This window comes from Gambusia affinis, linkage group LG11 (assembly GCF_019740435.1).
Source record: "Gambusia affinis linkage group LG11, SWU_Gaff_1.0, whole genome shotgun sequence".
NCBI classification, from domain to species: Eukaryota; Metazoa; Chordata; class Actinopteri; order Cyprinodontiformes; family Poeciliidae; genus Gambusia; species Gambusia affinis.
In genome coordinates, this window is record NC_057878.1 from 128,500 (window position 1) to 154,548 (window position 26,049).

General features: G+C 38.4%; 1 protein-coding gene across 1 annotated transcript; it reads right to left on the reverse strand.

Moving 5' to 3' along the window:
- itgb2 (integrin, beta 2) lies at window positions 1-25,183 on the reverse strand. The gene is given in 16 exon segments (XM_044131911.1): window positions 1-388; window positions 1,816-1,982; window positions 10,190-10,401; window positions 10,529-10,774; window positions 12,363-12,617; window positions 14,768-14,958; window positions 15,858-15,995; window positions 18,379-18,468; window positions 18,562-18,657; window positions 18,876-19,034; window positions 19,647-19,888; window positions 21,184-21,354; window positions 21,718-21,919; window positions 23,409-23,506; window positions 23,859-23,910; window positions 25,089-25,183. Coding segments are annotated over 15 exon segments (2,382 nt in total). The 5' UTR covers window positions 23,908-23,910; window positions 25,089-25,183; the 3' UTR covers window positions 1-322.
- Between the last annotated feature and the right edge of the window lie 866 nt (window positions 25,184-26,049).

The window sequence follows — 26,049 nt, forward strand, 5'->3', positions numbered from 1 at the left end:
TCATATTCCAATGAGTTTATTTGTACTAAGATTTTACAGTTTCATGAAAATAAATGGTGCAATTCTCCAAACTATTGATTATTACAATAGACAAACTATACTGCCTCCATAAACAGCTAGATGTTATGATATTAACAAATGGATTATGTGAGCTCCTCAAACCAACCGTACTCCATCCTCAAAAATACACATTTTACAAAGTTAAGTAGATTTTAATACAACATAATCATAAAATCACATAAATCAAATAAATGAAAGCATTGAAAGCATTATATCTTCCAAGAAAAGCTTTGAATAAATGTCCATATGTAGTAGAGGGTCTTCACTCTCCAGTAAACAGAGGGTTAGCCACAGTGGTGGTGGGATTCTGGAACAGCGGATTGTCAGCCTGGTATAAAAGAAAGTTTATCATTAGTTACATTTCTTTATGGGTTTCAGTCTAGTGAAAATGGCACATTCTATGGACTGAACTAGAATAAAGAATGCAATATTGGGCTATATTGATTGCAGTCATAATCTTTAATACCTCAGACAGACAATGTGAATGATCATCAAAATTTACTGTTGGGTCTTATCCAGTTATGTTGACAAATGAACTTCTGAATTTTCGCATTTTCCCATTCAAATTCGAGAGGCGGGGTCACCCTGGACAGGTCTCCAGTCTGTCGCAGGGCAACACAGAGACACACAGGACACACAAGCATTCACACACACACTCACACCTAGGGAGAATTTAGAGAGACCAATTAACCTGACAGTCATGTTTTTGGACTGTGGGAGGAAGTCGGAGAACCCGGAGAGAACCCACCATGCACAGGGAGAACATGCAAACTCCATGCAGAAAGACCCCAGACTGGGAATCGAACCCAGGACCTTCTTGCTGCAAGGCAACAGCTCTACCAACTGGGCCACTGTGCAGCCCCGGATTACTGATTACTCCTTGAAAAAGTAACTTAGTTAGATTACTGACTACTTGATTTATAAAGTACCTAAGTTAAATTAAAAGTAACTTTTTTAGTTAGTTTCAGCAGCTGCTAACAACAACACTCCGCCTCCTGTGAAAATCCCATTGATCTTTGCCAATACTTAATTGTAAGGTATTTTATAATGTTAACATCAACAGTGTGTCTCCACTTATAAGGCTGAACTGAAGAGGAGATTGTTTAATGGTTACAACAGTAACCAACTCAGATGGCTGCTGCACAGATTTGTGACACTTATCTTAATATTAATAATTATAATGCCACTTAGTTGCACAACTTTATGGACTCGTTCATTCGTGGCTGTTTTCACGTTTATTGCGCTGTTCAAATTAGTCTCGATGTTTGCAGTTTTCTGGAGCGCAACGCGAAGCTCGACGTCATTCAGAGGTAATACATTAACAAAGACACAGCGTGACGGAACTAGATGTATATATATACACACACGCATTCTGAAAAAATAGAAAAAAAAAGCCCAAAGTTGCTTATAATAATCGGACTTGACAACAGAAACTGAAAATATTTCCTGTTTTTCCAGCAATAAAATGCGCATCTCTCTCCTCCCCCCAGGGTTAACATTTCTGTCATGACATGTTCAGCTGCTGCTGTCACACAGAAACGGCAGTCACTCCCCAAGACACACAGAGGAAATAAAATTAAATTACAAGAGAAAATAGTAATGCACAATGATATGTATAAGTAACTTTAATCTGATTACTGGATTTGAAATAGTAATACGTTAAATTACTGAAAAAAGTGGCCCGGTTAGAGTAACGCTACACACAAACACATATGCAGGGAGGCAGGCGGAATATTAATTCTAAAAACAACTTACATTTGCCCACTTGGATTTCTTTTTTTCATTCTCAAATTTCTTGAACTCCTTCAGGTCCTTCATGTGGATCAGAAACTTGACCAGCATCAGCAGCAGAATTCCAATTACAGCCACAGCTGCAAGGGAACCTCCTATGATAGCTATGACGCTGGGTGGTTCAGGGCATTCTGTAAGATTAGAATCAACGTATTAATGATATACAGTTCATAAAATATTCACAACAACATGGTCCAAAAGTTCCCAAACCCTGACCCCTTGGCATCTAATGTAATGGTGTATTGTGCCCAATGCCCATTCTAGACAACATATGCTCAAATGTACAAATAGAATGAATGGATATATTTGTTTTTTTGTGAAATATCTTGGGATATTTGTTGTAAACGTTACCATTTAGATCAACTGAATTGAATTAACTTGTCTTACAAAAATAACTAAACTATAGGTATAAAATTTCTTCATGACTTATCCTTGTCTACATTTTGTAATTATTACATATTAATACATTTACTTATCTTAGTCCTGGCACTGACTAAACAAGCAATTTTTATATGCCTGATTTCTAGAAGATATTTGATATTTAAAACTCATTTTCTGCAAAACCACTTTCATGAAAACTGAAGACATAGACATTAAAACTTTGAATATTTTTTTTTCTTATATGAACTAATGGTTTTCATTAAATGTGTGTTAAATAATTCATTTTATTTAAACATAATTATTGAATGAACTGCAAAAAAGTCTATATTGGTATGAACTGTAAGCCACCAAAATGAGCAAAAACAAAGTCTTATTGCAGGCTACAACATACAAAGGCTTTAGGCATAGATAACAAAGAAGGTTGAAAATTTGAAAATCTAATTTTTTATTTAGTCATGTAGACAAATTAGCTCTGTACTTCAAGCCTGCTGCTTGCTTGATTTGTTAATTGATTTTTCAACTAAAGTCTAAATTGCTGTGTAGATTGTAAATGATCAATCTTTTTACTTATGTTTTAAGCTCCTTTTATTTTATGTAAAACACTTTATATTTCTATATGTGAGAAATGCTCTTCAAATAAACTGTGATATTCAAAAGCAATCCAAAATCTGTAGAACGCCTAACACTAGTTAAAGTAGATTTAACTTCCAGACGCCCAAAAAGGCTGCTAATTGGTTTGGTTCTAATTTGACTTTGAATATATGAGATAGTGTACCAAATATTTCCTTCCAATAGTTGCTCAAAGGAGGACATGAGGAAATACATATGGTAGGGAAAGGCCTCAGTAAGGTTACATTCAGTGATGCCGATAAAGATATTTTTCCCAAGTCATATCAAAGTTATTGTTGTGGGATGGTGTTCCACCCTCCCCACTCTGTGCACCAGGTGTAGTAAGAAGCGCGCCATTGATTGGTGGGAGGGTCAGATGGCTTTATAGCTGAACAGGCCGCTGCGAGGTGCGTGTGTCTTCGTTTCCCCTACTGCATGTCGGCTGTCCACATGACTGGTGTGCTTGATCCGCTCATCTGAAATTGTAAGTGCCATTTGTACCATTTGGGATGGGATTGTGGTTGGGTTTTGGTGCTATACTTGCCGTGTTTCTGCAGCGTTGCTCTGTGTTATGTTCTGTTATTGCATGAAAAGGACAGAAGGGGGAGCTCTGAATATGTATGTGACAAAATATGCTGTCTGTTGAGAAGAAGAGTAGAATGCAGGAGAGTAAAGAAAGAACTGAAGCTGAACTACTGCTTATTTCCTACCTTTTCAATACAGCGACACCACAACATTGGCAACGAGGATGTCTATTTCTGTGCCTTTACCTGCTCCGTTCATGCCATGCCCAGGGGAACCAGCGATACCATTTCCAACATGGCTAAAAATGTTCCACAACTACAGGTCCTTCTCAAAATATTAGCATATTGTGATAAAGTTCATTATTTTCCATTATGCAATGATAAAAACTGAACATTCAAATATTTTAGATTCATTGCACACTAACTGAAATATTTCAGGTCTTTTATTGTACGGATACGGATGATTTTGGCATACAGCTCATGAAAACCCAAAATTCCTATCTCACAAAATTAGCATATCATGAAAAGGGTCTCTAAACAAGCTATGAACCTAATCATCTGAATCAATGAATTAACTCTAAACACCTGCAAAAGATTCCTGAGGCCTTTAAAACTCCCAGCCTGGTTCATCACTCAAAACCCCAATCATGGGTAAGACTGCTGACCTGACTGCTGTCCAGAAGGCCATCATTGACACCCTCAAGCAAGAGGGTATGACACAGAAAGATATTTCTGAACAAATAGGCTGTTCCCAGAGTGCTGTATCAAGGCACCTCAGTGGGAAGTCTGTGGGAAGGAAAAAGTGTGGCAGAAAACGCTGCATGAGAAGAGGTGACCGGACCCTGAGGAAGATTGTGGAGAAGGGCCGATTCCAGACCTTGGGGGACCTGTGGAAGCAGTGGAGTGAGTCTGGAGTAAAAACATCCAGAGCCACCGAGCACAGGAGTGTGCAGGAAATGGGCTACAGGTGCCGCATTCCCCAGGTCAAGACACTTTTGAACCAGAAACAGCAGCAGAGGCGCCTGACCTGGGCTACAGAGAAGCAGCACTGGACTGTTGCTCAGTGGTCCAAAGTATTTTTCGGATGAAAGCAAATTTTGCATGTCTTTCGGAAATCAAGGTGCCAGAGTCTGGAGGAAGACTGGGGAGAAGAAAATACCATAATGCCAGAAGTCCAGTGTCAAGTACCCAGTCAGTGATGGTCTGGGTTGCCATGTCAGCTGCTGGTGTTGGTCCACTGTGTTTTATCAAGGGCAGGGTAAATGCAGCTAGCTATCAGAGGATTTTGGAGCACTTCATGCTTCCATCTGCTGAAAAGCTTTATGGAGATGAAGATTTAATTTTTCAGCACGACCTGGCACCAGCTCACAGTGCCAAAACCACTGGTAAATGGTTTACTGACCATGGTATCACTGAGCTCAACTGGCCTGCCAACTCTCCTGACCTGAACCCCATAGACAATCTGTGGGATATTGTGAAGAGAAAGTTGAGAGACGCAAGACCCAACACTGGATGAGCTAAAGGCCGCTATCGAAGCATCCTGGGCCTCCATAACACCTCAGCAGTGCCACAGGCTGATTGTCTCCATGCCACGCCGCATTGAAGCAGTTATTTCTGCAAAAGGATTCCCGACCAAGTATTGAGTGCATAACTGTACATAATTATTTGAAGGTTGACTTTTTTTGTATTAAAAACACTTTTCTTTTATTGGTCGGATGAAATATGCTAATTTTGTGAGATAAGAATTTTGGGTTTTCATGAGCTGTATGCCAAAAATCATCATAATTAAAACAATAAAAGACCTGAAATATTTCAGTTAGTGTGCAATGAATCTAAAATATATAAATGTTAAATTTTTATCATTACATTATGAAAAATAATTAACTTTATCACAATATGCTAATATTTTGAGAAGGACCTGTACATGTTAGTGGTCGCTACATCAGGGATGCATGGCCTGACGCCAGAAAGCGCGCGGTTTTACTTCATGCCCTGGGTACAGAGGGTCAAAGGCTTTTCTACACCCTGCCGAATACCGGAGACACGTTTGCTACTGCTATTGCTGCCCTAAAAGAACATTTTGTGCCGAAGGTGAAGGTTATTGCTGAACGTCACAAGTTTCGACAACGAGCACAGAGACCGGATGAGACGGTAAACCAATTCTTAGCTTCTTTACGGGAGTTGGCTGCTACATGTGATTTTGGGAACATGGAGGAACAAATGCTACGTGATCACCTGATCGAGCATGTTGTTAATACTCGCATAAGAGACAGATTATTACTTGAACCAGACCTAACACTTGCTAAAGCTACTACATTGGGTTGTAAATTGAAAGTGGATTAAGAGATGCTAATGTTCTTTCTGATGCTACCGCTGCTAGCGCTTCCGCTCCAGTGAGGGCCGTACAAAAGCAACCAAAGCCAAGCCGAGAAGAAGCCGCCGGATCCTGCTCCTGCCATGGTTCAAGCTGCTGGTAGCTGTTCCTGCTTCCGCTGTGGATCTTTCAACCACCTTGCTAACAAACCTTCATGCCCTGCTGCTAAAATGACACGCAACAAGTGTGGTAAAGTGGGACATTTTTCATGAGTGTGCCGTTCGACTCTAAAGGAGATATGTGAAGTCATCATTAATTAGCCCACAGTTCTTTACATGAACAATACAGTGCAAGACAAGATCCTCTGCACAGTTCAAGTGACTGTTAATGGATGATACAAAGATGTTGAGCTGATTGTGGATACAGGCTCATTGGTGTCTATTATACCAGAGAACATTTACCTAACCTACTTTTCAGAATGTGTGCTAACTGAACCTACATTTGCTCTTGTTACCTATGCAAAAGAGAAAATTTCTGTAAAAGGGTGCTTTAAAGCTACCATTTCTCATGATAGTCATTCTACTGCAGGTACTCTTGTTGTTGTTGAGTCAGGTGTTGCTCTTGGCTTAGATTTGTTTCAGGCATTGCAAATAAAATTTGAAGGACGAAAAGTTGTTACTACTAGTACTCCTACCCCTACAGTTCAAACTGCTGTTCCAGAGACTGTATCAGAACATGCTCCAGAAGTGTCAGTTCAGAAAGTTGGCTATGCTAAAAACTTCATATACTGCCAAATGCTGTTCCAGTGCATCAAAAACTCAGGAGACTTCCATTTTCAGTAAGACAAGCTGTTTCAGAGGAGCTCAAAGATCTCCAGGATAAGGGCATCATTGAACGTATTGATGCTTCTCCTTGGGTTTCTCCCATATTCGTGACACAAAGAAGAGATGGGGGAAAGCCACACATGTGTGTTGATTTAAGGGAGCCAAATAAAGTCATTGTTGCTGATTGCCATCCATTACCAGACATGGATGAACTGTTCTCAAATCTACGTTTTTTCCACGATTGATTTAGCCTCTGCCTACCACCAAATGGCTCTGCATCCTGAAAGTTGTGATATTACAGCGTTTATCACTCATGATGGACTTTTTTGTTTCTGCAGAGTTCCATTTGGTTTAGCTTTTGCCCCATCAGCATTTCAAAAAATGATGTTGATCATTCTTAAAGGTTTGCCAGGTGTACAAGCATACCTGGATGACATAATCTGCTATTGCTCTACACAAAGAGAACATGACGAAAATTTACGCAAAGTGCTTCAGGCCTTGACAGATGCCAGACTCAAACTAAACATGCACAAATGCAAACTTAATCAACCTTCACTAAACTGCCTGTCACACCATTTCAAAAGAAGGTCTTCAACCGGACTAGGATAGAGTCACTGCTGTGATTCATGCTCCAGCCCCACATGACACATCTTCTCTGAGATCTTTCCTTGGTCTTGCATCATTGTATAGTAAGTTCATTCCAGATTTTGCGACTGTCATTGAGCCACTACGTGCAGTGCTCAGAGACTCCACAGATTTAAGCTTCAAGTGGACAACAGAAGCACAGTCTAGTCTTACTTCACTTAAAGAACTGATAGTCAACAGTCCTGCCTTACCTCTGTATGACCCTGAGTTACCAACTTATGTTCTTACTGATGCTTCAGGTTATGGACTGGGCACCGTGTTAACTCAACTGCATTCAGATGAAAGTGAGAGAGTTGTTGCTTTTGCATCCAGAACTCTTTCTTCTACAGAGCGCAAGTACTCCACGGTCGAGCGTGAAGCTCTTGCCTGCGTTTGGGCTGTGGAAAGGTGGAGAATCTACCTCTGGGGTTGTCGATTTGTTCTTTGTACAGATCACCAAGCACTTACGACTTTACTCACCTCTATAGGTTCTGGCCGTGCTGGACTAAGGATTGTCAGATGGTCCGCTCGACTGCTCTGCTTTACGTATGACGTCACTTACCACCCAGGACACCAAAACGTCACTGCTGACTGCCTGTCCAGACTACCACTAACTGCTGAAAACGAGGCAACAAAGGAACCTGATATTATTGCAGCTGTTTTTAAAGAGTCACTGTATGCCATTTCTCTTCCAGAGTTCACGTCTGCTAGTGAAACCTGCCCAGAACTGTCCATACTGCGCAACCAGATTGAAAAAAGTTGGCCTAAATGCAAACAAGGTCTTCCAGAGAACCTTGCTCCATACTTTCAGATAGGACATGAGTTGTCAGTTCATGGCTCACTGATACTGAGATTGACAGATCGACTAGTTGTTCCTGCTTCACTGCGTTCCAGAGTTGTTGATTTAGCACATGAAGGACATCAAGGCATTGTCCGTACCAAGCAGAGACTGCATGCACTTTTCTGGTGGCCACAACTGACCAAATTTGTACATTCTGTCATTGCTTCTTGTGTTAACTGCCAGTACAGTGATAAGGTAGCCATAAGTGCTCCTGTTCCACTTACTCCAGTTGAATTCCCTTGTAAACCATGGGAAAAAGTTGCTATAGACATTACAAGTCCATTTGAAAATGCTACATGGGACTGCCGTTATGCTATTGTACTTACAGATTACTAAAGCAAATGGCCTGCGGTTGCATTCACTACAGATGTCGTCATTCGCTTTTTAGCCACCGTGTTCAGTAGGGAAGGTAATCCGATGTACCTTGTCTCAGATAATGGTTGTCAGTTTACTTCTCATGCATTTAGTAATTTTCTGAGAGAGAGAGAGAGATACAGCACTTAAGATCCAGTGTATTCTACCCTAAAGCAAATGGTGCTGTGGAAAGATTCAACAGAGTACTTAAGGACTGCATTCAGACATCTGAAAGAAGTCACAGTTCATGGAAAGAAGCTGTAACAGAATTCCTGCACAACTACTAACCTACTCCTCTTGCAACCACCGGAGTAACCCCATTTGAGCTACTGAGAAACAAAAAGATGCGCACCAAGTTAAACATACTCCCAGTAGAACTAGAAAGCAAAACACATGCCCAAATACAAAAGAGGGTGAAACAAAAGCAAAATAAAATGAAGGAATACACAGACAAAAAATGAAGAGCTAAAGTACCAACAGTCAAAGTGAGTGACACTGTTCGCAGACCAGAGCACGTTTCCAAAGGATTTTCAAGATTTACAGAACCACAGACTGTCATGAAGAAAGTTGGACAAAACACTTTCTTACTAAGCGATGGACACAAGTGGAATGCTTCAAAGCTTTCTGTTCACCATGATAGACCGGCACAGCGTCCGCTTCACTGCAGATTCTGTGCCAATCTGGCTGTCAATCTCCTGCTCCATTTTCCCTCATTAGTTAACAAAATCAAGAGATGCTTAAATTCCTCCACTTGGGGCAAGACATTACCAGGCAGGTGGGGCAGGTTAGTGAAGGCACGCTACGCTAATGTATTCCGGCTCAAGACCATGCCCTTGGATTTGGAGGCACTGATCTTCATCTTGGTTGGAAAGCGCTCCAGTGAAAGTTGTAGATCATGTCCTAATGGAGCCAGTTGGACCACATCATCTGCAGAAAGCCCACCAAAACTGATCACCTCAACACCTTGGCTGCACCTAAAAATTCTGTCCATAAAAGTAATGAACAGCATCGGAGATAAAGAGCAGTCTTGGTGAAGTCCAACTCTCACTAAAAATGAGCCTGACTTACTGCCGGTAATGCAGACCAGACTTTGACACCAGTCATACAGGGACCTAACAGCCCCTATCAAAGAGTTCTCCCAAAGCATCCCCACAGTATTCCCTAAGAGATTCGGTCCAACATCTTCTCCAAGTCCACCAAACACATGTACATTGGTTGGGTGAACTCCCATGCATCCTCCAGATGATCCAGTGTTCTACAACCAGGATGAAAACCATACTGCTCTTCCTGAATCTGAAGTTCAAAAAACGGATCCTCTTCTCCAGGAGTTAAGATTGTGACCCATCTGTAGTTGAAGCACACTCTGTGGTCTTTCTGTCAATCCAGCGGGATTGCCCAGGCAATATTGCATCCCTGATCACCCTCCTGATGCCTGAACATATATATGTTCAGGTTTGTTGTTGTAATGTGACATAAGTCCAACAACAAAACACCACTTGGATTCAGATTGAGGGGAGCCATTCCTCCCGATTACACCCCTCCAAGTCTTACTGTCATTGCCCACATGAGCATTGAAGTCCCCCAGCAGACAAGGAAGTCCTCTGGAGGGCCACTCTCCAAAAACAGTGGGTAATCTGAACTGTTTTTTGGCGAGTAACACAAACAGTCAGAACCCGTCCCCCCAATGTACAGGTGCCAAAATGGGGGCAACAAGTATGACCACTCCTGCCTGGGGCCTCTCACCAGAGTCCAACACCTTTCCATGAGAGAGGTTGGACTCCCAGGCCACTCTTTAACAATGCAGTTTATCATTCAAATAGGTGTAAAAACAAAAAAAAAAACAAAAAATGGACAATCGGTGACATACCTCTCTTTTTCAGAATTTCAGCACTGTAATTATCCTCTCCAGTTAACTGCTCCAGCTTGAATTTGATCCAGCACCCCTCACTGTCCTTCTGGTGGCATTCTTTGCTCTGCAAGTTGAATTTTTCAACCTTCTCATATTTTGAAATGCTTTTGTTGCAAACATTGTTGCAGTTCTCTTTCGACTGACTCAAGCCAAGGCAGCTAATGCAACTCCTGAGAATAGCATAAATAGAACAGGTTAAAATACAACAGATAAATGAGATAAGGCATAGAATTTTCACAGGAACCATTATCATTCTGGAAGTAACTTAAAATAAAGTAGTAACTTTAATCTTCTTACAGTTTCGTTAGGCATACAGAAGTGCAGCCACTGCATTCCTTGCAGTGTGGACCCTGATATCCCCCTATGCATACACATTGGTTACATGTGCAGGTCCCTCTGCCATAGCAAACACTGTTGTCTGGTGTACGACAGCCATCCTCAGAAGTTTCATTTTTTCCATTGCATTTTCCAGGGGTGTAGATTAAGGGGTTTAAAACTATTATTTTAAATGTATTACATTAAAAGTTGCATTTGCCATTTTTAAAATTAATTTAATCAACAGTATGTTCATCCATGTACTTATACACTTTAATTAATGACCTCCAGGTAGCATTTGACATCCTCTCCCCAGACACATTTTTGTTGCTTCATGTCTTTAATATCTTTCCTCATACTCATGCAGATGTGATTTACTGTTTAACCCCTCAACATGCAGTGGAACGTCCGTGGGTCATTTTTTCCATTGCATTTTCCAGGGGTGTAGATTAAGGGGTTTAAAACTATTATTTTAAATGTATTACATTAAAAGTAATAGTTTCAGTATTTATTTTTAAAATTAATTTAATCAACAGTATGTTCATCCATGTACTTTAGTTTATTTTAGATCAAGTGCACAGGTAGCAGGAAGGAGAAAACCCTTGACATCCCTCTCCCCAGACACATCCAGTGAGAGGAAATTTATGGTGAGAAAACTTTGATAAAATGAATGAGCTGGACTGAAGATAGCCTGACTATTTGCTTTCAATCCTTCTCTTCTAGATTCTATTATTTTGCAGCTGTTTTAAAGAGGAATTTGATAAGGGAGCTATTTAGTTTGACCAGACTGATGCAGATTTTTAATCACTCCAGTGAGTTGAAGAAGGTATACATCTAGAACTTGAGGGATGGTAACTGGAATTGGGTACTGATAAAAGACTGAAATTGAAATTGTTCAGAGCCTTGCTCAGAGTGCATGATGTACTGTTCTAATTGGTGCAACAAGCCATAAAGCTCAAGAATCAGAAGAACTGTCTCAACTGTCTTTGTTTCCTTGCAGCCACACAAAGTTGAACTGGTGCATGGCATACATCATGGCCAAATGTTAGCGATTGGATAAAATGTAAAACTTCAACAGAGTCCCCACCTCCAGGAAGCAATTGTTTCTCAAAAGCAGAGAGCCCAGACCTTCTGGATGAAACATTCAGAACGAGGAGGATTATCCATGAGCTGATGTGGTTGAATCTGACTTATTGTCAGGTTTCAGGAAGAAGATGGATGGATATATATATATATATATATATATATATATATATATATATATATATATATATATATATATATAAATATATATATATATATATATATATATATATATATATATATATATATATATATATATATATCTGGGAACAGATATATATATCTGTTCCCAGATATATATATCTTGTGCTCATCCTGTTGGACAGAATGAGCACAAGTGACATTTATTAAGCTGGAGAGCAGCAGGATGAGTGTGAAGACATGTTGGGTTTTAAAAGCATTTAGATAATTGTATTTAAACAGAAAATAAATATATTTTGAACTGTTATGTAAGCTCAAAAATGCTTAATAGTAATACTTACAAGACCAAACTGCAAATATAGTTATTTGTAAATATTTTCACCCCGCCTCTCGCCCGGAATGTAGCTGGAGAGGCACCAGCACCCCTCCTGACCCCATTAGGGACAAGGATGTTAGAAAATGGATGGATGGATGGATGGATGGATGGATGGATGGATGGATGGATGGATGGATGCAAATGTTTTCTTTTGTTTATAAATGACCTTTATGACTTCCACTTTGAATTTGTTTTGTATATAAAAGGTCCCACATCCATTTAGAAAAAAACACTTTACCTGCACATAGCTTGTTCTCATACTTCTCACAGTGTTCATCATCACACTCGCAGTGGGGTCCATGGTAAGAGCTTCCTTGCTCTGTAGTGTGGCACTGGCATCTGCCACATACACAATCTCCTCGACCCTCACACTCTGTCCTATTTTGCCTCTGACAGGATGCTCGAATAGAGCCTTCATCTTTATCCCCAACAGCACAGTTGCAGAACTGACCCACAAAACCTGGATCGCAGCTGCAAAACAAGATATTAAAAATAATACAACAACCAGATCAAAATTAGAATTAATTACAGTTGCCTTTGTTTTTAACAGTCTTTACCTATTTCATAAAAATATTTATTCCATACATTATATTCATCCATTTTGCATGTCCAGGTAAACCTGTTCAAGGTGAGGGGCTGAGGCTCACCTCACCAGTCCCTGATAGAAAATCCAGATGCAGTGTACTAACTATTTAGACGACTACACTGATAACCCCATTACCTGTTTAAAAACAACCGTCAGTAGGTTGTAGGGTTGTCAAAATAATACCTCAATATAATCTATATGACAAAAAAGTTATTTAAGGTACTAATTTTTATCAAAATCAATACAAATGGATCCATTCATATTTGCCCAAATTGCGACAATACTGAAGCGAGGTTCTATGATGGTACTTTGTCTGGGGCAAAGATGAACAGAAAAAGAAGAAACGATGAAATTGTTTTTACATTAAATTCATGTATGGGATGTTAGGGTTTCATGGGATTTTCTACCTGGAACTCGAATGTTCGTGAATAAAATCGGTTTGTGTTTGGTATGTTGCTCCTGCCCTGTGGCTGGACACCACACATGGTATGATCAAACCTGATATACTTAGGATTAGGCCTGTCGTGATAAACGATAAATCAATTAATCTTGTGATAAATTAAAACTATCGATGTCATTTTAATTATCTGCATTATCGTCTCTTCAAGCCTTTTTCTCTTTCTGTTGATGACACTGAATGAAAAATGGCTCAACTCCGCTGCTCTCCACTGACCCTCCCTTCCTCATTTCCTCAGTGTAATGTCCAGTTCACACTACACCACCGATTGTCGGCCCATTTTCAAAACCTGAGAGATCACACATTAGCCGACAGAAATCCTAGGTACAACGGTTCGATCCTGCCTGTTGTCCAACAATGGGCAGAAAATAATGGGTACAAGTCCCGTTAACTCATTTTAAAACCAGTAATTAATCAATGCTTTACTACAATCTACCTGCAGTGCATGTGGCTCTAGTGTCAGCGTAACGTCCTGACTGAATGAAAATCATTATAATCTGTTTATGTCACGTTAACAAAGAACAGCTGAAAAGTTACCGGGTTCATCAACTGTGTAGCAATTTGGCTCCAACTCCTCCCCTCATCATTTCTATATTCTTTACACCAAATGTTTTATAAACATTAATGTTGTTTCCACATATCATCTCCAATGTCCACTGGACTTTGGGTTGCACCGTGTCAGCTGTTTGGGATTCCCCTCTGTAATTTCCCCTCTGAAAGCAGGAGGAGAATCCGCGCTTTCTGATTGGCTACCTGTCACGGTCGGGGAAAACCCCTGATTTACACAAGGATCTACTGTAACACACCACACACTACAGGATGATCACAAGCAATAATCTTAGAACGATCAAAGTTCTAAGATTGTCTTAAGGGGAAAATGTAGGTGTGAACTAACGTGTAGTGTGAACTATTGCATCAGGTAGTCGATGTTCCATCTTCTCTATTTAAATCTAATAATTACTGAAGGACAATATGGTTTACAGTCTTCATAATCTGAACTCTTTTTGTTGAATCCAGTATTTATTTACACTTTGGTGTTTTTATTCAAGTACATTTTTGTTAATGGAGACTGAGAATCCATTTTATTTTTGTTTTTGGTTGTTTTGTTTATTTTATCAGTTCTAGTGTTGAGTGTTCTTTTGAAAATAAAGTGTATCTATCTTTGGCAGGAAATTACATGCATTATTATGTCAATTCCAGTAAATCAGTGTACAAAGGTCTTTAAACAATATTATTTTTATCGCAATAATTTTTGAGACAATTAATCACTCAGCAAAATTTGCTATTGTGACAGGCCAACTTAAGATTTTTAATCTGCTTGTGTGTGTGACTTCTCAGATTTTGAAAACCAGCCAACTATTCCAAAATAGTGCTGTGTGAACTAGGCTTTAAAACAATGAGCAAAGATCTCAAATGCCTAGTGTTAGGGGTAACTTACCCTCAGGGCCTCCTACTACATGTCTCACTCCTATGGCAATACTGAATAAATGCTTATGTTTTACTGAAAACACATTTTTCCATTCGATCTCAAAATGTGACTAAAATATTAAAAGAGGGACTTTGAGGAAAATAACTTACCTACAAATACCACAGGTGATGTTTCCTCTATTGCTACAGTGACGTTGATTGCTGTCTTTAAGGTCATTACATTGGCACTCACAGTTGGTAGAAATGGTTACCGTCAGTTTGTCTTTAATTCCCAGTGGGCTGATAGTGAAGGACTTTTCCGTCATACATGTGTCCGCAGTCACAGTAACCTCAAAAGATATCTGTACAGAGAGCAAAGGATCTATCAGAGCTAACAAGCTATCTAAAGCATTACTTCCCATGGTACATCTCCAGTTCAAAATTAAATGTGTATTAGTTAAAATTCCACTGTACCAAAGAATTTTAGAGCTCCAGCCCACTTAATGCCTAACATTACCACTTTGTCCCTTTCTATTTTATGGTCGTTCCAAGAGTAAGACATTGATGTTTTACAACAACAGCAAGTGCACTTGCAGCACATTTTTCTCTCAGCAACTACTTTGTGCAGCATCTCTGAGCTAAAGCCAGAATGGAGCCAGAAATCAGAGAAATGTTTGGTTCCTGTACACGAACATCATTTTTTTAGTGTTCCCACAAATCTCAGCAACACAACACTTTGGTATATTTACATACACACTAAAACAAGCTTTAGTTTTGTCCTTTAGAACTCAGCTTTATTGACAGTTGGAAAACACACACTAACAGATAGCATCTCTAATGGTTTTCCCCCAGAACGGGACACACAGTGCTCGCGCTGTAACCATAGTAACAGCATCAAAGTAACAGTAACGTAAAGTAACAGAGTTCTATATATACCACAACCAAGCCAGCAAATAATCCGTTTTTTTAGATGTAGTGAGGGCTGCAAAAGAAAATCTAGATTTCCCTTCATACGCCAGTATTAGCAGGTTGGAATGACTACAGTTCCATAACATGTTTCATTTTTTTATTGGGTAACAAAATCTACAGCAGTTAATCATTTAATCTGTCAATAGTTGCAAAAAATGTCAAACAAATCTGTGAGGGTAAAAGATAAAAATTTATCATATCTTTTATCTGAAGTTGTAAATCAGGTTCAAAGATCTGAAAAGGTTCATTTTCACTTGATTATGACAGAATAAAAACATCTCAAAACACTGACCTCTTGTTCTGCTTGCACTTGATCGCAGACGCCTTTATTGGGGCTGTCATTTATTCGGTGATCACACAACGCCAAGTACTCAACTCTTACGTTGTCAGGAAGAATGTCATGAGTCACTGTGACTTTAGATGTCAAGTTCTGCAACAATATAGTGATTTGGCATATTTGTAAATTTTTTGCAAAACCAGCAAACAATTATTAGTCTCAAGTAGCAAAAGCACTGTGAAGGCCTATATAATTCAAATGTTTATTATTAAGATTCTCAGACAAACAAAAATCACTTTGGAAGCTTACAAATTCTCCAAACTGTACCCAAAATTTTAATATATTGAATATATTAAAATATCTTAATTGTATTGACTTTAATGGGTGTGGCCAAGTTGATGTACAGAACCTCCTATTGTGAGATAGGCCAACTGGTAAATCACAGAAAGCTGAAATGTGGTACATAGGTGGAACCCCTCAAACAAGAAAAATGTATTTTGACCGTATGCTCTAAACCCTGCAAGGGGTTGACAATTTTGAGTCAAATAATTTTTGAGAGTTTTTCACTTCTCATGCATGTTGAACTTCAACAAATTCCTCAGAGGGATTTCAACAAGTATCTGCCCCATACTTGGTCAATATGCCCTTAAAGCATAGGGGATTAAAAGTTATCAAAAGCTTGAGTTTTCATGCATTCTAAATGGGCAGGGCCTGGCTTCAAAGTTGGCTTTCTCATAAAATTTTCGAAACTCTATAACTTCCACATACAAAGGCTGAAATACACAAAACTTGGTGTGAACGATCTTTCTCAAGTGTCCAACCAACATATGTTGTCAAATGCTTACATCATTAAAGCCAGGTGGGACCTAGCCCCCCCTTCAAAGTGCAGAAATTACTTTAAACAGGAAGTAATGTTGTTAGATTCTGCATGCCTTTTTTGATTCATACAGATTTAAACCTGTCTGATGACGTAGAACAGGGGTCCCCAACTCCAGTCCTCAAGGGCTACCGTCCTGCAACTTTTAGATGCATCTCTGCTCCAAAAATGTCTGAATTCCCTCACCTGCATCCAATCAGCTCTGCAATAGGCTGGTAATGAGCAGTTTATTTGATCCTGGTGTGTTTCAACAGAGATCTACGGGATGGTAGCCCTTGAGGACTGGAGTTGGAGACCCCCGACGTAGAACAACATGATGCTGAATGTTTCTCTCAAGATGGACTTGTGACATGTGGGTGTGGTGCTATGGTGAATTTCAATCCCTCGATTTTTTCATATGGGTGGCTCTAAATCAAATGACCTGGGTTAACCTCTGAAGAGCCCAATCAAATTATATTGGAATTTGATTCAGTGCACCCCATAGGTTATTGCAAGACTTATATCTCAATGATCAATCAATCAATCAATCAATCAAACTTTATTTGTATAGCACATTTCAGCAGCAAGGCATTTCAAAGTGCTTTACATCAAATCAAACACAAAAACACAACATCAAGTCAGATTCCGTCAATAAATTTGCAATTGATTACGTTTCAAATACAACTCTAAACAAGTGGGTTTTTAGTTGAGATTTAAAGGAAGTCAGTGTTTCAGCTGTTTTACAGTTTTCTGGAAGTTTGTTCCAGATTTTTGGTGCATAGATGCTGAATGCTGCTTCTCCTGGTTTGGTTCTGGTTCTGGGGATGCAGAGCAGAACCAGAACCAGAAGATACAACAGCAGCAGATCTTTAATGTATTGTGGTGCTAAACCATTCAGTGATTTATAAACTAACAACAGTATTTTAAAGTCTATTCTTTGAGCTACAGGGAACCAGTGGAGGGACTTTAAAACTGGTGTTATGTGCTCTATCTTCCTGGTTTTAGTCAGAACTCCAGCAGCAGCATTCTGGATCAGCTGCAGCTGTTTGATTGATTTGTTGGACAGACCTGTGAAGACGCCGTTACAATAATCAATGCGACTGAAGATAAACGCATGGATGAGTTTCTCTAGATCTGGCTGAGACATTAGTCCTTTAATCCTGGAAATGTTCTTCAGGTGATAGAAGGCCGACTTTGTAACTGTCTTTACGTGACTCTGAAGGTTCAAGTCAGAGTCCATCACTACTCCCAGGTTTCGGGCTGATCGCTGGTTTTTAGTTGTAATAACTGAAGCTGTGCACTGACTCTAGATCTATAACTCTAGATTGTTCCTCTTTAGGTCCAAAAATAATAACTTCAGTTTATTATTTTTGATGACCCACAGAAAATCACTCGATTTTCTGTGGGTCATCAGGCAGTAAATTATTTATTTATTTTTTTGTTTTCTACTGTTTTAGAGTTTACTTCAACCAAGACCGACGTTGTTAGTCGGATCAGAGTTTGGTTTTTAAGTCAGTCTTGGAATTCAAATTTGCATTCTGACCTCCCAACAAAATCTGACTTTCTAGACAAACGGATTAGAGTCTGACTCAGGACTCTAATCTTGGGTTGGTCTGAACGCAGCCTAAGTCTCTTTGACGTGTGCATAGAAAAGTACAAGATAACAAACAACAGACTTACTTTGTAGGCATTTTCAATGAGCTGAACAACATTATTTGAATCTGATGATAAGACTCCCACCACTGACTTTGGAATCATTTTAGTGAGTTCCTAAAGAAAGAATGGAACAAACAGATTTTAGATTAAGTTGACTTTTATATTTTTGTTAAAACTTTCAGTATTAAAAGAAATGTTCAGCATTACCATGTAAACATTCTTCACGTTTTCTGTTACAGCAAATATTGGCTGAATATTGTTTTTTTCCAGCTGCATAGCTAATTGTCCAACAGATGGGTAGTCCTGCACAGGAGAATTGAAGAATTTGTTAGTTAGAATTAAAATATTATAATAAAGAAGTCGTGTCTTTGTGAAGCAAGGAAAATTTTAAAAAGGAGGGAAATGTCAGCATCTATTTCAGTATTTAGTTTTTATCATTTACCCTCCTGCATCGTTTATAAGACAAAATTGTCCATCCTTCATTTCTCTTTGTCAGAAATAAAACACAAATTCATACATACCATCTCATTACTTTTTTCATAAAGGTTGTCTTTCATGTGGCACAGTTCATCATTGGGTTCTAGAATGCCCGCTAGTTTTCCATCCCCAGCCATGTGGAATCCAGCATCTGTGGCGAGTACAATTAACCGAGTGCTGCTGTTCCTCCAGCCTATTTTATCCTGTAAAGTGTGTCAGAAAGGGAAAAATGTCTTATAACCATAAACTTCCATCTTTATTGGAAAATGTGCAATGATGATGAGTACAACTAATGATGAATGAAACGAACAGTGCCATCAGTTAGTGTAACAACATTTGTCAGAAATACCCCTTGGATGCTCCAAGTGCCCTTTGTTGAGTTTTTTTGATCAATAATTTAGTTTATTTTTTATTTAGAGGGGCACAAACAGTAATAAATACTATTGGAGGGCCCTAACAAAAACAATTTAGGAAAGTAAATTAGCCTGGCAGCCCTGGGTCTAAAATGACTGAACAGATTCTCAGTGTGTCTGCCTCCTTGTTGTTAAGACAACATGGTAAGGAGGAGTGAGGGTTTAACTGCCCCTCCTAACTACCAAATTATGGGCAATCATTTTTTTTCAACAACTGGTTTGTGAATAAAACCATAAACTTGCTGCATAAATCATATAAAACTTCTACCACAGAGGTTCTGCAATTACATCACATCTGGAGTATTTTCACTTACATGAAAACAAGCCTTAACAATTGTCCTCATGTAGTTTCACTGATTATCAGCTTGTAAATAACTGTGCACTCTTTGGTGGAGTCCTTACCTCACAAACAGCCGCCTGCATCATGGCATCAAGACTTCCTTCAGGAGAGTCTAAGTTCCCAGAGATAAACTGATCTTTCACCTTCTGCGTGAACACCTCCCGTCTCGGTGTCATACTAAGCACATGTCTGTAGCCAAAGGCAGCCTGACATTGACTCTCATTTTCATCACATGGTTTCTTGAGTTTCTCCTCGTTGGTGTTGGTGTAAGGAAGGACCGTCTTATCAACAAAGGCCCCAAATCCTGTAATTACACAGATGTAAATAAAGAAGACTAGTAACAGTATAGAGTCAAATAAAATGTACTGTGATGAGAACTTTGTCAGCCAAACCTGTTGAAAGCTGTAGAAAAGAACTTTAACTATAGTTCAAAAAAGTGAAAAAGGGTCATTTTGATAAGGTCCTATTGATTTTTATGCGTAGAAATCTCACAGTGAAGTAAAGTCTAAAATATTTTCATTATTTCACACAAAACAGCAGCAGAAAATCATGAAAATAAACAAACAAATAAATGTCTCATTTTGGGCTAGGAGGAATTTTGCAGGAACAGACATTTTACTGTTTTATTTTGACATTTTAAATCAATGTTCATGTCATTCTTTCATTGTTGTTATACTCTAAAGCAGAGGTGCATCCTATACGTTTTAGTTCTCTCCCTGGTGGTAGTAACAACCATTTCAGCAAGTCAATGTTCTTCTTGGGCCTCTAATGATCCATCATTTGATCCAGGTGTGTTAAACCAGGGAGAGAACTAAAACACGCAGGATGCCGGCCCTCCAGGACCCACTTTGAGCACCACTGCTCTAAAGTGTAACCTCAATCACTCTAAACTATAGAAAAGTAAAGTAGCGAGGCTTTCAGTGACTAAATTTCACATCAATGTTGAACCACATTGGTGGCCGCAGAGAGCAGCAAAAAATGCATATTAAACAGTTAAAGCACCAACAATGGTGATAAAAAAATGAAAGCAACCGGAATCCCCTCATTAGAAACTGACTTCAAGAAGGAAAGAATGAAGACTTGTTGCTGCACGGTGACTGTTTGATGAGAGATGCCTAATGACTTTAACTTGTGAAAAAACCTTCAGGACCTTTTCTTGCCATTTTTTCAGCTGTTTTTGTGGCCAGTGACAGACATTTTGTTGTGTGTCAAAAGACTGAAAGCCAAAAAACTCCTGGAATGGTTCAGGGTAACATGAGTCAAAAGACTGCTTCAGAGTATTTTTATATGTTTACAAATATTTAAATATGACTATATGTTGTATGTATTGTGTGGAATTTCCAAACACTGAATTCCCTCTACTATATGTAAATTATTAACCTTTCTCGTGTCTGTGGTGCCCAAAGTATTTTTTTTTTTGTTAAGTATCCCATTTGATTGTTTTCCAAATGGGCAGAGCGTCAGCTGCTCATTTCAAAAGATTAAAGTCAGCAGAAGAACTGAATTAGAATCTCAGCTTTTTGGTTTGTGACTTTGTTTGAGAAACAACTTGAGAAATTTTCTGTGCATTTGAGGAGAAATGCTTTAAGAATGCATTACCTATATTAGCATGTTTAGTAATTTTATTCAAAGCATCAAAAAGATTTCCTCCCAGTTGTTTTACATTAGCCAGATCATCCTTCATGGAGTAGGAGAGATCCATCAAGTAGTAAAGATCCACAGGGTAACCTTCAGCCCTTTTAAAGGACACATTGAATTTGTGTGGAAGCCCTAAAAGCAAAGACAAGATACAATTAGTTCCATTTCAGTGCCCATAAAGAATTCAGTTGTGACCCTGACAGTCATCACTGAGAAGCTCCTGCTCTGCTACAATCTACTGTAAGCATGGACCCATTACCAATGAGTGGGTTATGGGTACCACAATAACCTTATTGTGGGTAGAGCGTCTGCTCCACCCACAATATGGTTGTGGATACAATGACAGTTAGTACAATCTATAAAATAAGAGATGAGTTTTCCGAAGGATGATAACATTTACTCCTAAATGTAATGAGCACAATTTTATTCTAACATATATATACTAATATATATATATGTTCAGTGATATGGACAGTAACAACTGACTGCACTCACCAGGTCGCAGTGTCAGGTGGATTTTTTGTGGAGTCATTTGGACAGGTTCTTTAATGTCAAACGTTTGGGATAAAGGATCTTTCTGTGTAATGTTCTGTTTGTTCTGAGGAGAAATAATCTCTTCTCTCTTGCAGCCTCTTGCAATCAGCTTTGCTCGAGTGTCACAGCGAACTGCTTCCTGTTCACCAGCTTTGGTAAAAGTCTATATGAAAGCCAAACAACAAAATATCAGAAATTATCTTTCAAACTAAAGAGCAAACATTAGAATGGAAATCATTAGTAGCTGACAGTCTCTGCAAACAGTGGTAAACAACTGTGCAACACTCTACCCCCAAATATTCACTTTGAGAAAAAAACAACAACATGTTTTAGGGCCAATAAAACAACATTTCTATGTGCTTGCACAAACAGTTGAAATTTTTCCATTTTAAAAGAAAATACTCCTGTGTGGTTGGGGTTTTAAGCCTCTGGTTTCAGAGCTGTAGCACAGAAAAAACAATAAGAATTCGTAGTGTCCTGTTATCTGAAAGAAGGAAATACATGTTTTGCTCAACAACAAGAAAATTAATTTTAAATGTTTAGCTAAGGTGTATTATTTTCTTGGTTGATGTTATGTCTCTGATTCGACACGTGAAATTTCCATAAAATATGGAGAATGTAGTCTGTGAATTATTTAAACCAGATGGAGGAGGAATGTTTCTAGCTTTTTTTAGTGTTTTTTAGTTAGTATAAAATCATATGAAACCAGATGCATAGCTACTTTAAGTTAAGTATGACTTCAAAAAACATTTTTCAAAATTAAACTGCAAGAAGTTTTGGGTTTCCCGCCTTGGTTGTGTTCTGCCTGGATATACAGTTGAGAGTTTTGAATATGACCATACTGACCGTTTTAGTGCATAGTGCATAATGGAGCTGTGAGCCTGGAAAATTATAGTCAGTTGCATGAAACCAAGGTCTATTGTGAAACAGGAAAAAAGGTTGGGTGAAATAGGGCCTTAACTCAAAGTTGCACAAACTTCCTGTTTGGTGATGAAGTGGCGATGAAAGGACAATGAAAAATAGAGAGAATATAAGGGTTGGATTGATACACATCAACTTATCTGTTATATGAGTTCAACGGTGATAAATTTAAAAATGGAACATTCACTAGAAAACCAGCTCACTTCCTGTTACCAGTACTGCTCAAATGATGTCTGCAGATTACCACATATGTGCTGATGAGTGAAGTGTTATGACATGGAAACATTTGTGGTGCAAACAAACTAAATGTGTTTATGGACAATAAGACAATTAAAAACCTTGCAGAGGTAGCTGTTACTATGAAACTTTACAAGGATATGTGTTTAGGGTGGATAATATGAATTATATTACATCTGGGAAAAGAACTGTGCACTGGGGTAAATGCCTTTAACTGGCATGTTGACAATGGTGTCCACTGGTGTCCACTGGTTTCCACTGGTTTCCACTGGTGGACCCATTGACTAACATGTAAGCTTTTTGAGTGACAGTTAAAGTAAATATGCCAGGAATGCATTTATATGTTATTGCAAGTTACCAGCCTTTGTAATCATTAACCCATTACTGCAGACTGACTGCATTACAGTAAATATAAAGATTCATAAATGCATATAAGTAGTGTTAATACATCCAGCCACTTTCATTAAACTACTGATACAATAACTGTTTCTCACCAGCTGCTGACACCATGAACAGAATGGCCCAGATGTGATGCAGTCTTTACAGGAAGTGATCACTGACTTTGAGCAAACTTCCTCTTGCAGACACAGCCCTTCAAAGAAACCACAAAGTACATGTAAGTAACATAACGGGGTGTGGAACCAAAATGTTTCACACAAACTTTTAATGTTTTGTTCCAGTCTTCTACAGATATTTAATGTATTAGTAAAATGTGGGTAATGCCTGTAGAATGGAAACAATTTTTATCTGCATAATTTTCTGTGTTTATATTAGAAAACACCTTTGCAAACTCTGAGGCTTCCTGCCTTGCTGCAAACAAATCTAAGTAATAACATAATGGTCATATGGAGACCTTTCTTTATTTAATTAATTTGTTGCTCTCACAGAAAGACATATCATAAAACTTATTCATGGAAATATTTTTTCAAATTATTCAAACTTACCATGTTTGCCCAGCATAAGGAGCAGAAGTGGAAGCACACACCAGTCCATACTCTGATGACCGAAAACATACAAAAAATAATTAACTCCAAGATTACACTAAAACATTATACTAGACTAAACTAGTAAATCTCTTCAACAACACAAAAATTAAAGCTACAATATAAAATATAAACAGTTCTTGCAGCATCATGGCATCAAAGTCCTGTGTTAATTTGACAAATAATAAATTCAGAGAGATCAAATTTTACACCATAAAAGGAAAAAGCTGACGGCGTCAGCTCATCATGAACTTCCTCTTTCTGATTTAGTCAAGCAACTCACTCCTTTATTAGCAAGATGTGCTAACATCTTCTGAGAAAAGCTTTTGTTTCAGTCATTATACCTTCCAAGAATTTATTTTGGTAAACAATTAAATGTAAAAAGTGGCCATTAAGTTACATAAATTGCTTATGACAAGCCAATATAAGTAAGCTCTAATACTAACAATAAAGAGTGATGGCAGCAGGATGCTCCATTTTCTGTACTCTTGCACATAGTTGGATGTACCGGTGAAAATAAATACTGGAAACTTTTTGCAAGGCAACATATCCACAAGGATACTGGTGTCATCATGACAGTTAATTCAATTTTAGATTAAAATCTTCAATTTTTTGAACATCCTTCAAGAAATTGAAGGATGTTTCAGACCTTTTCAAATGTGGGGTTTTTAAGCCTCCACATTTAGGCTTTAAAGGGCCCAAATCATTTTTAAGCTCTAGATCACTCCTACTGTTTTCAGAAAACTGCAATGTAGTTTTAAGATCAATAATTTTCCTTTTTGAGAGACTGAACTTTCATACCATCCTAACTTTGTCAAGTTCAAATGAAATTCTTATGATACACATTTTGAGATTCTGAAACCCAAATCAAAGCAGAATTTTGTCTTTTTGTGACACAATAAACTACAATGTGATTTTGATCAAATTACGTTGTAGCCCTGACTGTTCTTGCTTGGTGCAGTATTTTAAACCCAAATATTTCATCATATGTCTCTCTGTCTTTATCGCTGTTCTTTTCCTACAGTACAGACCAAAGGTTTGGACACAACTGTGTGTCTAAACTTTTAGTCTGTACTGTACTTAGTGTTAGAATCTCTATATTAGTACAATTTCATGTAGAAACCGAGCAAACTACAGCAAAGGGGGGAAAAAACAAGAGACAACAAAAAAAATATGTGAAGGCAAACTTACCGCTAACAAGATGGTGCTTTTCTGAGTGCAGATAGACGTGCTGTCAGACAAGGAAGTTAACGGGTGTGACCGTATTTAGGAGAACTGTGCCTCACCCCAAGGCCCGTCTCCCTCCCACACACACAAAGTTCCTCATTCTCCTCAAACTATTACTGTAAAACATTGCTTTGACATGGTAAAAGTTATTTTTACTATGTTTGTTTTTATTTATATGGGCATGAATAATATGGGCTGTTAACTCACTATAAACACCCACTGAGAAAGAATAATAGAAAGAATTTTATTTGAACTGAATCTCACTGAATCATTATTGAGTCACAATAGAAGAGAAAGACTAAAGGTACTTAAACAAAAATATTATATTTATATCACTACCAATTCCAGGACAGCGTCCAAATAGGCTCACCAGCAGAGGCTTAATGTAAATCTCAAGAAAAATGACAATTTAAAGTTAATATTTCAACATTTTTATCTTGATTTTTACTGAGTGGATGTTGTAGTTGCTCAGGGGTGATTACCTAATTTTCTGTCTAACCACTCTCAAAAAAGGCCACTAGATTAGAGCAAAAAGAAAACGAAATTTAAAAAGTACTATCATCTTTCAGAGCAGTAATTTTGTTCACCTGTATCCACAACTCCACATCTACCAGGCTGTAAGAGTCACCAAAACATTGGAGTTACTCACTTCTGTACTTCTCTTAACATTAACTTCTCTGGTTGCAGAAGGGTCAGGAGGGCAGCTGGTCAACTACACCCTGCTCTTTATGATTGGCTTCAAATCCTAAGCATTTCACTGAATCACCCAAAAGTAACAACATATTAATCGACAAGATTATGCTGCTTTCCAGACAACTGAAATCTACAGATATTCAGTTCACTTTCACTTTATCACACAGTAACCAACAAAATAATACACAGTAAAATCTGATGGTGTTAGAATAATTATGTTTTGTTATTATTC